Source organism: Hydra vulgaris, chromosome 12 (genome assembly GCF_038396675.1).
Source record: "Hydra vulgaris chromosome 12, alternate assembly HydraT2T_AEP".
Lineage (NCBI taxonomy): Eukaryota > Metazoa > Cnidaria > Hydrozoa > Anthoathecata > Hydridae > Hydra > Hydra vulgaris.
Window position 1 is genome coordinate 70,620,453 of NC_088931.1, and position 14,548 is coordinate 70,635,000.

Sequence of the window (14,548 nt, forward strand, 5' to 3'; positions counted from 1 at the left end):
ATATTCTGTTTTGCTTAAAAATATAGTACAACCGCCCGCAAATTAGAAGTTATAGAATAATTTTTTTTATTTGATCAAAAGTTCATAAAAAAAAGTTCACAAAACTGATGCAGAACCAAGTTCTCAATAGAGCTAAAAATTGAAAAAACAAAAATTGCTAACAGTTAACTTTAAACTATAGGTGAATGTTTGCAAGACCAATGATATATATTCTTTGTCTTAAAGTTACATAATTTCAACAATGATTTTAGGTTTTTTGATTTTATTTTTTTATTTTTTTGTTAAGCAACTTCGCTTGCACAAACTTTATATCATTTGCAATTTTTTTATTATTTGAATTTTGGTATCTGGTGTTATAGTTGACATTATTTTCCAACTTTCATTCAGAACCAAACTCAGCTTTGTATTCAACACTCCATGACATGTTTTGAAAGTCCATCTTCTGCTTTTCTTTAATATAAATCAACTTAATTGGATTCTTTCGAGGTATGTATTTTAAAATTCTGAAATGGCCAATTAAACTGTAAGTTTCAGCTACTTCCATATTTGTTTCAATAATACTATGTAAACTGTCTATCTCCTGGATAAGACTATGTCCTAGTTCAAAATTTCTGAATAATTATTTTAATTTGTGGATATTTTGGTTCTGCGGTACACAAGAATCACTCTATAAACAAATTTCAGTTACGTGAAATTAATCTGCAACTATTTGATTGAGTATAACAAGAAGAGCACTAGCTATATTAAATAGAGTTACAAAATTACTTATGAGACAATTTTTTTTATAAACAATGCATTTTTTTTATAAACAACGCGAAATTCCATCTGTTGTATTGGACCAATTACTACGAAATATGGTCAACTCAAATGCTAACTCAATGCAGTTGCACCCACAAAATGGCAATGATTATGTAACTTTTTTACTTTTCTGAATAAAAAATCAATTTTATAACAAGTACTTGGTCTTATTTTGCAAAAGTAATCAATCAATTGACGTAATAACAAATGTTTTTTTTTTTAAAAAGGATTATTTTTACTAAAAAAAATCCTTTAAAAAAAAAAAACATTTGTTATTACGTCAATTCTCTGCTCTTGCATCTCCTACAAGCTTGCAACTCTTGTCTTCATTATCTTAGACTTTTGGATACTGGTATTTTATGTCAATCAAATTTGAGTTATCTTGCTGAATTATATAATAGTAATAATCACATTGCAGTTTTGTTTTTGTTTTTGTTTTTGTAGTATATCTCTTTATGTATGGTGTGGGGTGCGATGACTTTATGATGGCTATTAAATAAAAGAAAAATTTTTAACTTCAATATGCTATTTATTTTATATGTGACCTAATTATTATAAACATATTAATGTTACCTTTTAACGAAACATAAAAATAATCGTATTTAATCGTATTTAATCGCATTAGATCATATAAACAATCAAACAAAGTAAAACTGTGGATAAAAAAAGTTATTTTTTGCTATTTTTTAATTTCGGAGTTCTCAAATCTGAACTTTTCTTGTGAAATGTCATGTAGTGATTACGTATGTTATGTAGTGATTAACAGTTTATGATTGGCATGTTCAATCCAATCATTTAATCGACTATAAAAAACATTGATGAGGAATATCACGTAATTAGTGCCTCTAAATTTCAATATACTTTTTGTTTAATATATATTGTAGAAAGTTTTATAACCATAAGTTTTATAAGTTATTTTTATTAGAAATGCCTTTTTTTTTTCACTATGAAGAATTCGCCATAATAAAAAAAAATACTTCTATCTCAATTGATAAATATAAAAACTACTTTAACGTCAATTAACCAAAGCAAAGAAACCAAAGCCAAAATTTTTGCAAGCTTTTTTGATAATGCAGGAGAAAAAGTTAAAATAAAAGCAAATACTACCCTATCAGAACAGTGAAGTCCTTCAAATTTTTCAAAATATCTTTAAATTTTGTTAAAAAACAAATTAAATTGCTGAAAATCACTTTACTTGAAGAAAATGTGATATCAAGTTAATAATATATTAATAAATATTAACAAAGTTAATAAATATTAACAAAGAAAAATAATTTTTATGTTTAATGATGAAAATATATATTTATACATGAAGTATTTACAATTAAAAAATAACTTTTACTATAATAAATAAGTATTTACAATATATTAATTAATTACAATTAGCTTAAAATTGTTATAAAACTGTTTCATATTTGCTATCAAGATGTTTAATTTATTTGTTTACAAGAAGTTTGATTTGTTCGTTATTAAAATGTTGGTTTTGTTTCTTATTAGGTTGTTCAACAATTTAGAAACAGTTTTTTATTTCTTATTTTCTATGGGAATAATGAAAGAAATACGGGATTCTAAGACGCTCGATTTCTAATCCACTCTTTATCACACGATCAACAAAATCCCAATCTTCTCCTCCGCGCTTATCTTGAAGAAAATTTTCAACATCCATCCCTAAAATAAAATTTTAAGTTTAAATAATTGAAATAATAATTGTAAAAACGTAACATAAAAATATAATAATATCACATAAAAATACAAAAAAGTTTTTGTTTGTAGGTAGGGAAGACTGGAACTAGTTGGCAACAGTGTTAAGTTTTTTTATCGCTGTAAACATTTAGATACGGTATTAAAAGAAATATTTACCTCAAAAATAGCTTTGGAAAAATAAAGTGTGCGACAATAACAAGTGAACAATTATTTAAATACAATGTCTTAAATCCCATCCAGTTTATTTGATGCTAATTTATAATTTTTGAAAATTAAAATATTAATAAAGTTAAAAAACTTAGTAGATTAAAGTAAAAAATGAAAAAAAAAATTTGTAACTTTAACGTACATTTGCTGATGGTTCAAATAGATAAACTAGTTAATTAGGAAGGTTACAGATTAGGAAAGTATATGTTTATATATTTTAGTTAGAAAGGTTTCCACAAATTTTAGAATTATTTGATGAAAAATATAATTACAAAGACAGTGCTTTAACTTACCTTTTGTAGCCAACTAGACCTGGTCTTCCCTATAAAACTACACAATATTCTAAATTTTTAAAATTTGACGCTAATATTTAGCATACCACCGGTTTTGTCCCAGTCACTTTTATAAATTCCAAAAATTGTATATCCAAAAATATCCCAAAATCCGCCTGGATTATGAGAATATCTACCACAAGCTAATCTCATTAATGGTGGAGAGAAAGCCATTTTACCTTGAATGCAGTGCTAAACAAATATTTAATTAGTGATAATTATCATAGTTATACAGAATTTTATTTATCAGGTGTATACAGAATTTTATTTATATAAACAAAATTCTGTATACACCTTTTTAAATAACAATAATGTCATATATAAGCCCTTTAAAAGAGCTTTTATATGACATTATTGTTATTTGAAAAGGCATATACAGAATTTTATTTTTATCTAAATGGTCATGTGTAGGATTTTATTTTAGAAGATGAAAGTTGATGTTTAATGATGAACCGCGATGATGAATGCTGATGATGGATACTAGCTTGTATCCTTATTTATAAATTGTTATTATAACTAGTTCTAAAAAAAAAGTTCGCACCATAACACCGAACGATATGGTAGGTGTCTTTTTTTACTGAAAATATATTTCCGCCGAAGTATATCATGATGGGCTTCAAAAGAAGTGAAACTTTATAGAGATTTCATAAACAAATTTTTTAAATGTGCAATCTATTTATATTTCAACCAAGATATTGTTAAAAAACGTCTTTTTTTTTAAAAAAAATTGATTTTTAATTTAGAATTTTTAAAAATTAAAAAAAGTGCCTATTTTCAAATTTAAAAATTCTTAATTAAAAATCAAATTTTAAAAAACGTCTTTAAAAGTGTCTTTTTTCAAATTTTGCTCAAAAATGTTTGTTATTTTGCAATAAACTTAAAAAAAATTTTCAAACTTTCAAAGAAATTACTTTTGAGATCCCAATTATACTTTTGGAGATAAATATTTTTGGTAACAAACGGCACCAACCATGTTGTCAGGTGTCTTGATGCGGAAACTTTTTTATAAATTGAAAAAATTATTGTGATTTTTTTATATATATATATATGTATATATATATATATATATATATATATATTATATAAAAATTAGATAAGTGTTTTTACAAGTTTATATATATATATATATATATATATATATATATATATATATATATATATATATATATATATATATATATATATATATATATATATATATATATATGTATGTATATATATATATATATATATATATATATATATATGTATATATATATATATGTATATATATATATATATATATATATATATATATATATATATATATATATATATATATATATATATATATAGATCTATAGTTTGTTGGCTTTGGGAAGAGCGGAAGGAAAAAAGTGATTCTTACGCCAACATATACGTCACTTTTAATTACTTTTAACTTTCGTCCAACATTGTTGGACGAAAGTAAAAACCATTAATTTAATTACAAATTAATCGTTTTTTAAAAAAACCACAAAAACGCAAATTTAATTGACCAGAATGTTTTTAAAAACATTCTGAATGTTTTTAAAAACATTCTGAATGTTTTTAAAAACATTCTGAATGTTTTTAAAAACATTCTGAATGTTTTTAAAACATTTTGAATGTTTTTAACAATATAAACAATGTTTTTATTTTAATTTTTTTTCATAAAATGTTTTTATTTTTATTTTTTTTAATAAAATGTTTTTATTTTTATTTTTTTTACTGTAAATCATGCGCGGAGTGTTGCTACATCGACTATCTTATAGCCTGACTCGCAAGGGAGTGCTGCTACATCAACTGACAAATAGCCTGACTCGCAAGGGAGTGCTGCTACATCGACTGACAAATAGCCTGACTCGCAAGGGAGTGCTGCTACATCGACTGACAAATAGCCTGACCCGCAAGGGAGTGCTGCTACATCGACTGAGGGTTTGGTTGGGGCAGGCAGTCTATCATTATTAAAAAAAAAAAATTCCGGTCTTGCATTTTAATTTTTACTTTTTGTCAACAAAATATGGAAAAAACTTTCGGACAACATCTAAGGGTTCTATATATATATATATATATATATATATATATATATATATATATATATATATATATATATATATATATATATATATATATATATATATATATATATATATATATATATATATATATATATATATATATATATATATATATAAACGTGTAAAAACACTTATCTAATTTTTGATTACTTCAACACTGTGTTTTACCATCAGTAGGTGCATCTGGAAGAATCTTCCTGTTGAACCTACTGATGGTGAAACACAGTGTTGAAGTAATCAAAAATTAGATAAGTGTTTTTACTAATTTATTATTGCTCTGTTCTTTTAGAACATTGAGCACTGTATTTGTAGAATACACTAACATCATTTACAATTTATATATATATATATATATATATATATATATATATATATATATATATATATATATATATATATATATATATAATTTTTTTAAAGAAAAAAGTAAAGATCAACAATGAAAGATCATTACGAAATATTTGCACATTTGAAAACTTAAATAAAAATTTAAATCCTGTATTTTACCTTTCTTGAATTATCAATGAAATTGATGGGAAATTCTACATACAAATCTGTTTGCAATGCAATACTGTCTGCCTCTTTTATACTATTGATTGCATGTTGTATAGCTAATGTTTTATAAAACTTTCCATTTATCGTAATAACCAAAAGAATATATTCAAGTACTACAAATAATCACCCAAAATTATATCCAAATAAATAAATAAATAAATATATATATATATATATATAAATATATATATATACATATATATATATATATATATATATATATACATATATATATATATACATATATATATATATACATATATATATATATACATATATATATATATACATATATATATATATACATATATATATATATATATACATATATATATATATATATATATATATATATATATATATATATATATATATATATATATATATATATATATATATATATATATATATAGAGAGAGAGAGAGAGAGAGAGAGAGAGAGAGAGAGAGAGAGAGAGAGAGAGAGAGAGAGAGAGAGAGAGACATATATACTAGTGATGTACCAATAACACTTTTTTGGCCGATGCCGATGGATAGGAAAAGGCCAATACCGATACCGATGAATTAACTAATTATTAAAGTTTTGAAGATATAAAGCCATAGAGCTTTAAATTAGGTAAATTTTTTCATGGAATCCGTACTGGTAAACAAATACTTGCACCCAAATAAATAAACTTGCCTGTAAACAAAGTCAAAATCAACAATTTTTCTTAAAATTCTAAGCGATGCAAAATGTTTAGATAATTTATTATTTAATAATTATTAAAATGCAGGATAAAAGTATTAAAATGCCATCGGTAATGCATATCGGTAAATTAATAAAAAAAGGCTGTTGCCGATACCGATTCTGATTGTACAAAAAGTGGCCAATTAAGTCGATGCCGATTAATTGGTACATCACTAATATATACATACATATATATATATATTTATATATATATATATATATATATATATATATATATATATATATAGTTTAAAACTAAAATCTAAATAAACAAAAAATAGAAAAATTAAGCCATCAAGAAAATTTAACATTTAAATAGCAACAATGATTTTTGCCTATGATCAGTGGCACACACAGGGGGTCTATGGTTAAGACCCAACCCCTTTTTTTCTGACTTAATTGGTATCATAAAAACATCAACATTAATATTCATTCATACAAATCACACCATCAGTATGTATCTGATCATCTTCAGACGGTGTTGGTTACTTAATCTTTGCTCTAACTGAAGATGACAAAGCAAAAAGATTGAATGGTCTTCAGGACCACATTTCTCCTTCAAAAAAAAATCTTGTCCCTTTGTCTAGAAAAATTTTCTGTTTGCGCCACTGTAATAGATTATACCTGCCAGTGAGGAAGTATACTTTTTGCAAGTAATTCTGTCACGTTTACTTCATAACTTTCAAAATCAACTATAATCAGATTAAACCTTTCATCTTTTGTTTTTGAATAGAGGTTTGATAGAGATTCAATGTAGTGCTGAACCCATGCTCCTTGATTTTTAACTAAGGTATAAAAACACACACCCATATACATGCATATATATATATATATATATTATATATATATATATATATATATATATATATATATATATATATATATATATATATATATATATATATATATACATATAGATATAGATATAGATATATATATATATATATATATATATATATATATATATATATATATATATATATATGCATACATACATAATTTATATGCATACATATACACTACATCAAAAAATAAAACATACATAAATTTCCAAACATTCAAGTCTTTTTATTTCAATCAAATAATAAATAACATAATTAATATTTACATATTAATTAGTAATTGCTATAATATATAATAATATTAAAAATAAAGTTCATAAAAAAAATTATTTAATTAATAAAAACAAAAAAACATAGTCAAAGAAAAAAACATACATCAAAAAATAAAACATACACCTACGAATTATATATAAAAAAACAGGAAAAAAAGTATTTTTAATAATGTGTATGATAACCTTTTTGTATAATAACTTCTTGCAATCTAGTATTCATCGAATGTACAAGTTTTCTTGTATCTTCTATTGAAATTTTATTCCATTCTTCCAAAAGTTTTTCTTTTAATTGTTGTTTATTTTTTATTTCGTGTTGCCGAAGTCGTCTTTCGAGAAGATCCCAAAGATTCTCAATTGGATTGAGATCTAGTGATTGTGGAGGATGCGGAAGTGTTGATTTAACATTAAAAATCAGCCAATTTTTAATTAGTTTCGATGCATGTTTTGGGTCATTGTCTTGGACTAACACGAAATTTTCAGTAGCATCTACTTTTATTGCACTTCGTTTTAGATGATTTTGCAAAATGTCTAAATATTTTTCTTTGTCCATATTAGTTTCAATAAATACTAAATCACCAACCCCACCTGCACCCATCGCTCCCCATACCATCACATTTCCGCCACCGTGTTTGACTGTAGGTGTAATATTTTGTTTGTCAAGTGCAGTGCCTGTTTTTCGCCATACATACCTTGCTCCGTCTGATCCGAAAATATTAAATTTTGATTCATCCACAAATACAACTGTGTTCCAAAATTCTTCAGACTTGTTCAAAAACTCATTTACGTAAGCCAATCTTTTAACAACATTCCTTTTTGTTAAGAATGGTTTCTTACGTGAAATTCGAGTAGGTACAATCGGCGGGGCGCATCAGCGGGGCGGATCATTCAAGTAACACGGCACTTTTAATAGTTAGATTTCTGCAATCGAATTCAACCTTAGCAAACATATTGCTAAATTTTTTTTTAAAGAAATGACTACTCCAGTTTTGACAGGTTGCTTAAATCATCTTAAGATAGATTTTATTGCAAATCTTATTGCCAAGAGCAATAATGAAGATAGACCGACTACTCTCAATAATCCTAAGGCAGGCGAAGTTTATGTCATACAAGTGAATCGTGGTAAAGGTTAGGCAGCAGTATTTTAGTATACTTTTATAGTATTTGTATTTTGTAAATATATTTGTATACTAAAATAGCATAATGTAGTATATAGCATAGCTATTGGGTTATACTAGTGAAAATCAATTACTATGCCTTAAGTAAAGTTAGATTTTACTTTAAACACATTTAAAGTAATTATACTTGTAATCTACAATGTAGACCTACATGTAGCCTACAAGACTGTATATATTTTTATTTTTTAAATATTTTAAAGTAATATCCAACTTTACTTAGGCATTGTTTATCCTTTACTTAAGGCTATGCTACAGTATAGCAAGATATCTTATTGATAAATTTGAATGGGAATATCTCAATGTTATTTAATATTATGTTGAATATTTTCAAGATATCATTTAATATGCAATATATTTTTGAAGGTAAAAATTGTCTTTCCTATTATAATTTATTTGAAGATTCATTTATTATTGTGAAATGGCTCCATAGCAAACTTACATGCTTATGTCTTTTTTATATTATGCTATGTATAACATAATATTATAAAAGTCTGCAGATTTTTAAATGACCTTTATACATGCTATTTAAAAGTATCTTTGTTATGATTTTTAAATGTGAGCACCAATGTACTTTCATTGTACTTGCTTAAAAACAATTATTAGTAGTAGTATATAAAATTTAGCTATGTGTTAACAGCGAATGAATTAGAAACTCACTCTGACAACTCACTTTTGACAATGAAGGTATATACTAATAAAAATAATAAAAATTTAAACAAAAACTACTTAGAAGACTTAAGACTTAAAAGGGTTAAAAGTCCAAAAGTAATTTTTGTTTAAATTTTTTATACTTTTTGTATTAAAAAATTTTATTACTATTAAAACTTATTAAGTTAATTTTTTTAATACTAATTATTTGTCTAATTTGTTCTTGAAACTGTTTACATTTGCTGACTTGTGGCAATGTTGGGGTGTTAGCCAGGAATATATTTTATAATAAACAAGAATATATCTATAGTCCCGGTTCAGAGCCCTCATGTAACCCAAACATCAAGGGCTAAAATGGGTGAGACATATTTTCAAAGTTATAATTTTTTTAAACTTTTTTATAAAATTAAACTTATGGTTTTTCAGTTAAAATAAAATAATATTTTTTTCTTATTTTTGAGAAAGAATCATCTCTAATTCAGATAAGACTAAATTTTTTTTAGCAAATCCTTATCACAAAAATCTAGATCTTCCTACATTTATGAACAGTAATGTACGTAATGAGTCATCTACCCTTTATCTTCTAGGATCAGATCTTACTTTTGATCTTTGTATCTCTTTATCATGCTTGCCACTTTATTACTCCTGATTCTATTCTTTATCTCTATAAATCTCTTTTAATTAGAGTACCAAAAAAAGCAATTTTTTTGACAAATGCCCTCATGTTACTATGTAACTTAACATGAGTAAAATGAGAGCATTCCGTGCAACATAATATTGTTACGCGGACAATATTGTAACATGAAGGCAAAGTTTGTAGCACCAGAGCTTGGTAATTTCTTAAAAAGAGGGCACCCAGGATTACTACTACTGCTACTACTGCTACTACTACTACTACTACTACTACTACTACTACTACTGCTACTACTACTACTACTACTACTACTACTACTACTACTACTACTACTACTACAACTACTAAAAAAAAAAGATATTAAATTTTGGGACCATTAATATTTCTACAGTATACTCATTGCCATTTGGCTAATGATTAGGCTAGCTAACACCCTGAATATGTTCCATAAATTTTCTATTCTGTTTATAATGAATTATTATCTCAGTATAAACTTGGTTTGTTCTCAGCTGTATTTTTTATTGTTACCTCTGCATGTTTTAAACTTTGTTTGTTTGCGCATATTTTTGTTCTTTTAACTCAACAATTTTGGTTGTCCTGATTACTGTCACTTAATTGAAATGATGAATTCCAATAATTCCAGCAATTTCAACCCTTTTGCCTGCCAAATCTATTTTTATTTTATACTGTGTAACCTTCTAACTGTACAATTAATGAGTTGTTAAACTATGTTTTGGTGATTCTCGCTACACTTGCTCTTTTTAATTCACACAAAAGTTTAAATTCTCCTTATTTGTTGCCAAGTAATATTGCATGTAAATATTGTGGTTGTTTATTGTATATGCAAATACATATATATATATATTTATATTATTTTTTAGATGATTGGCGAGCAGATGGGTATAGGTGGAAGCAAAATGGGTCCAGTAAAATTCCTCGGGGTTTACCACTTTACACAAAGATCCATTTTGCCACAGTTACACCAACAGGAATTTTAAATGATTTCCAGAAGTTTGTGTACTGTGATCTGAGTCGGACAGATCTTGTTGTTATCCATTACATCGGTAACCATGACCTTGCAATTTTAGTTCCTCATGGTAAATATATATCTTGCATTTTGATAATGGTTTTTGTTTTTATTTTAAAAGGTTTAGGTAAGTTTACTACTAAATAAAACCTACTTTAATAATATTTTTAATTAAAATTCATGTTGTGTAGCCCCTTCTCTTTTTCATTCTAAACTTTGTCTGGTTCAGTCCCCCCCCCTTCCCCTGTTTTATGCTTCATACGCCAGTGTATACACACACATACAAATATATATATATATATATATATATATATATATATATATATATATATATATATATATATATACATATATATTTATATGTGTGTGTGTACATGTATATATACTTCAGGTAATTCCAGAAAACCAACCAAGTTCTTACCAACAGCTTCTTCTGTGTGAGATGCTATTGCTGATTCCTACAGTTACAAGGACCTTCTTCTCGATTGCAAGGATAGCCAGGTCCAATTTCAACCAAGAAATTCAAGACAGTTTAAGTACGTGCGTAGTGTAAAAGCCGCTAGTATGAAGCTTAGGCATGGAATCTTTTTTAACTTTACATGAACTGGCATATATGATTCCAGGCTTTGTGTGGTCCATATCCACTTATCCTGACTTGTTGGTTTTGTTTGGAATGCAAAATTTAATTAGTCAACTTGCCATGTGCTCTCAAAAATTTTTTTTATATGATACAACATTTAATTTAGGAGATTTTTATTTATCCATTCTAGTGGCTAAAATAAGTTGTTTTGTTGAGAAGCCTTGCATGCCTGTAGCATTTGTTCTACATGACAGGAAGTTTGATACTGTGCATAAAAGTTTCTTCAAATCTTTAAAAAAAAATTACCAGTTCTAAATCAGGTTGTGATTGTAACAGACGTTGAGAGTGGGATTAGCAAAGCAATAAAAAAAGCATTACCAAAATGGAATCTGGTATCTTGCTCCAATCACATTTTGTTCTGATATTGAGGTTTGGTTAAAAAAATGCAGTGCTTGTCATGCAGAAATAGTTATTTACAAATCTCAAATGCAGGAACTTCTCAGATGTGAAAGTGAGATCTGTTTAAAAGTTAAAATTGATACATTGAGACCTTCTTGGAGCGAAGCATTCTCAATTTATTTTTCTGACCACTTACACTCACGTATTTTATTATCTTATATTGGTCACCTCAGATTTGTTGGTCTAACAGATAATATAATTACAAATAATGTATCGGAATCACTAAATGCTGTTATTAAAAAGTTTCAGGATTGGAAAGAAGCGCCTGTTGATTCAATGGTTGTTGCAATGCATCGCCTTCAGACCTTCTATTTGACAGAAATTAAGCGGAGTTGTAGTGGTTTTGGACCCTACACTCTCATTGACAGCAGTCTCCTAATCAGTATGTCGCATATATATACTTGTTTGCTTAAAACCTTATTTGTAATTGTTTTTTCCTTGGATTTTATAATTATTTAGTAAATATTTACAAATGACATATATTCTAACAAGAAAATAATGATGTTTTAAATTGAAAATTTAAATAATTTAGATAACACAGATGACATACCAAAAGTAGAGAATCCAGAGCTTGTTATTGCAGAGCTGCAAGCAGCTGCCAATATACCAATCCAGCAACTCATACCTCCATCAATATGTGTGCTTTCTAATACATTTAATGTTGTACATATTCCAAGCCTTAAAGTTTTTACAGTCTCTGCACCTGACGGAAATGCCCATATTGTGAAGCTGTATCCAAAGGAAAACTGCACGTGTCCTTCTTCAACAATGTGTTGTCACATACTAGCTGTTAAACGCAGTATTGGAGTTGAATGTAGTGAACGAAAAATCATAAATTTGACCAAATTGCGGTGTAACTCACGGTACATTAAATTACTCTGAGGTGCCTAATAAATAAATAATCCTAATAAACGAGAGGAAACATTTTAAGAATATAAGTAAAGAATCTGCATATTATTCAACATGAGGCGGTCTAAATAAGGTCTGGATAAATGGGGTAAAAATTTAAATAAATATTTAATATTTGGCATCTCCGAGTACAATGTTAGTAGTTAAAAATATACAATCAAGTATAAATTCTAATCATTGATGACATTTTGGGTTATATGTTTCAAACAAATGTGATTTATCTTAATATCTAACTTGATTAAATAAGTAAGTGATCCTGGCAAAACTATTTGGTCACTAGGAGTTAAAACCTGGAGCTCTGATATTATTTTTTATACATATACTTGTCCTATTTATCTTTAAACTTTTAATTATATAATAATTTATTTATGTATGCAAACATATATATATATATATATATATATATATATATATATATATATATATATATATATATATATATATTTATATATATATACGTACATACATACATACATAAATTTATATATATATATATATATATAGATATATATATATATATATATATATATATATATATATATATATATATATATATATATATATATATATATATATATATATATATATATATATATATATATATATATATATATATATATATATATATATATATATATATATATTATATATGCTTGTATATGTTTATAGATATATAAGAAGGAACAAGTGACTTAAATTCTCAAATGATAGACTGATTTGTCTTTCGGGTTACATCTCAGAAAAGAGAATGCAATAAGGTAACTTCTTATCTACACTATAATGTCAGTTTTTAAAATTTTTATTATTTTTAGTAAAAAAGGTGACAAAAAATCAGGATGTAAGATGCCAAGAAAAGGCGATTTAAGTTTTATCCCTGCTCCAGATGCAACTGCCAATCTTGACATTAGAAATTTAAATGGTTGGAGCATGAATCAAAGTGTTGACTTAGCGTCTCAAACTTTGCATGTTGGTATCCTTTCCTCTGCAGCAAGTTTAAGTACGGAGATTCTGTTATCTCAAAATGAAATGTAAATAACTTTATTTGCATTTTAACTTTTTAGGTGTTATCCATCTTTTTTTATCTTCTATTATATTTGTAAACAATGTTACCTACATTTCTACTATTCTTCTATTATTTTGTGTGTATTAAAAAGGATGCAAAAGAGAGTGAAATTTGATGACAACTGTGTCCCAACGCCTGAAGATTCTCTATCAAATTTTCCATTTTTATTATCAGTTATGAATACAGATATGAAACCAACTACACTTGAAACACCTATTTTAATTTGTGATGATACAAATTCAATGGTTACTGCAGATGTGCAGACATGGCTTCAATTTGAAAATTTGAATCTCACCAATGCTGATCGAAGCCTTATTTTAAATCCAATGGGGCTTCTCAATGATAAAGTTATTTTTGCAGCAATGTTATTGTGTAAGCGCCAATTTCCAGATATTAAAGGTCTTGAAGACCCGATTCTGTGCTTTGCTGGTCTATGTAATGCTTCTAGCAGGGCTTTTGTTCAAATTTTTAATGATTCAGCAATAGGACATTGGGTAACTGCCTCTAACCACTATTGTAAAGATAGTCAAATCAACATT

General features: G+C 26.3%; 2 protein-coding genes across 3 annotated transcripts in view; both read right to left on the bottom strand.

The window, feature by feature from the left end:
• Positions 1 to 2,181: 2,181 nt before the first annotated feature.
• LOC100198989 (N-acetyl-beta-glucosaminyl-glycoprotein 4-beta-N-acetylgalactosaminyltransferase 1) lies at positions 2,182 to 5,801 on the bottom strand. Its single transcript, XM_065812254.1, has 3 exons — positions 5,627 to 5,801; positions 3,089 to 3,233; positions 2,182 to 2,466 (listed from the first exon to the last, which is right to left on the bottom strand). Exons 2-3 carry the CDS (start codon positions 3,213 to 3,215, stop codon positions 2,330 to 2,332), a joined length of 264 nt encoding a protein of 87 aa, XP_065668326.1. The 5' UTR covers positions 3,216 to 3,233; positions 5,627 to 5,801; the 3' UTR covers positions 2,182 to 2,329.
• Positions 5,802 to 6,096: 295 nt separating this feature from the next.
• The window catches only part of LOC100198989 (N-acetyl-beta-glucosaminyl-glycoprotein 4-beta-N-acetylgalactosaminyltransferase 1), a 24,922-nt gene continuing 16,470 nt past the window's right edge, over positions 6,097 to 14,548 (bottom strand). The window contains exon 5 of one of the 2 annotated variants that reach the window (XM_065814272.1): positions 6,097 to 7,185. In XM_065814272.1, the coding sequence (XP_065670344.1) occupies positions 7,019 to 7,185 (167 nt within the window). In that variant the 3' untranslated portion in view covers positions 6,097 to 7,018. Of the gene's footprint in view, positions 7,186 to 12,575; positions 12,925 to 14,548 lie in introns of those variants that run through there. The other variant, XM_065814273.1, reaches the window with a different exon arrangement.

Bases quoted from the DNA above. Each gene is read 5' to 3' on its own strand.
- LOC100198989 (XM_065812254.1), bottom strand. From the start codon at position 3,215: ATGGCTTTCTCTCCACCATTAATGAGATTAGCTTGTGGTAGATATTCT. The intron at 2,467-3,088 runs GTATGCTAAATA...ATTTTATTTTAG, and splicing joins TGACTGGGACAAAACCGGTG to GGATGGATGTTGAAAATTTT.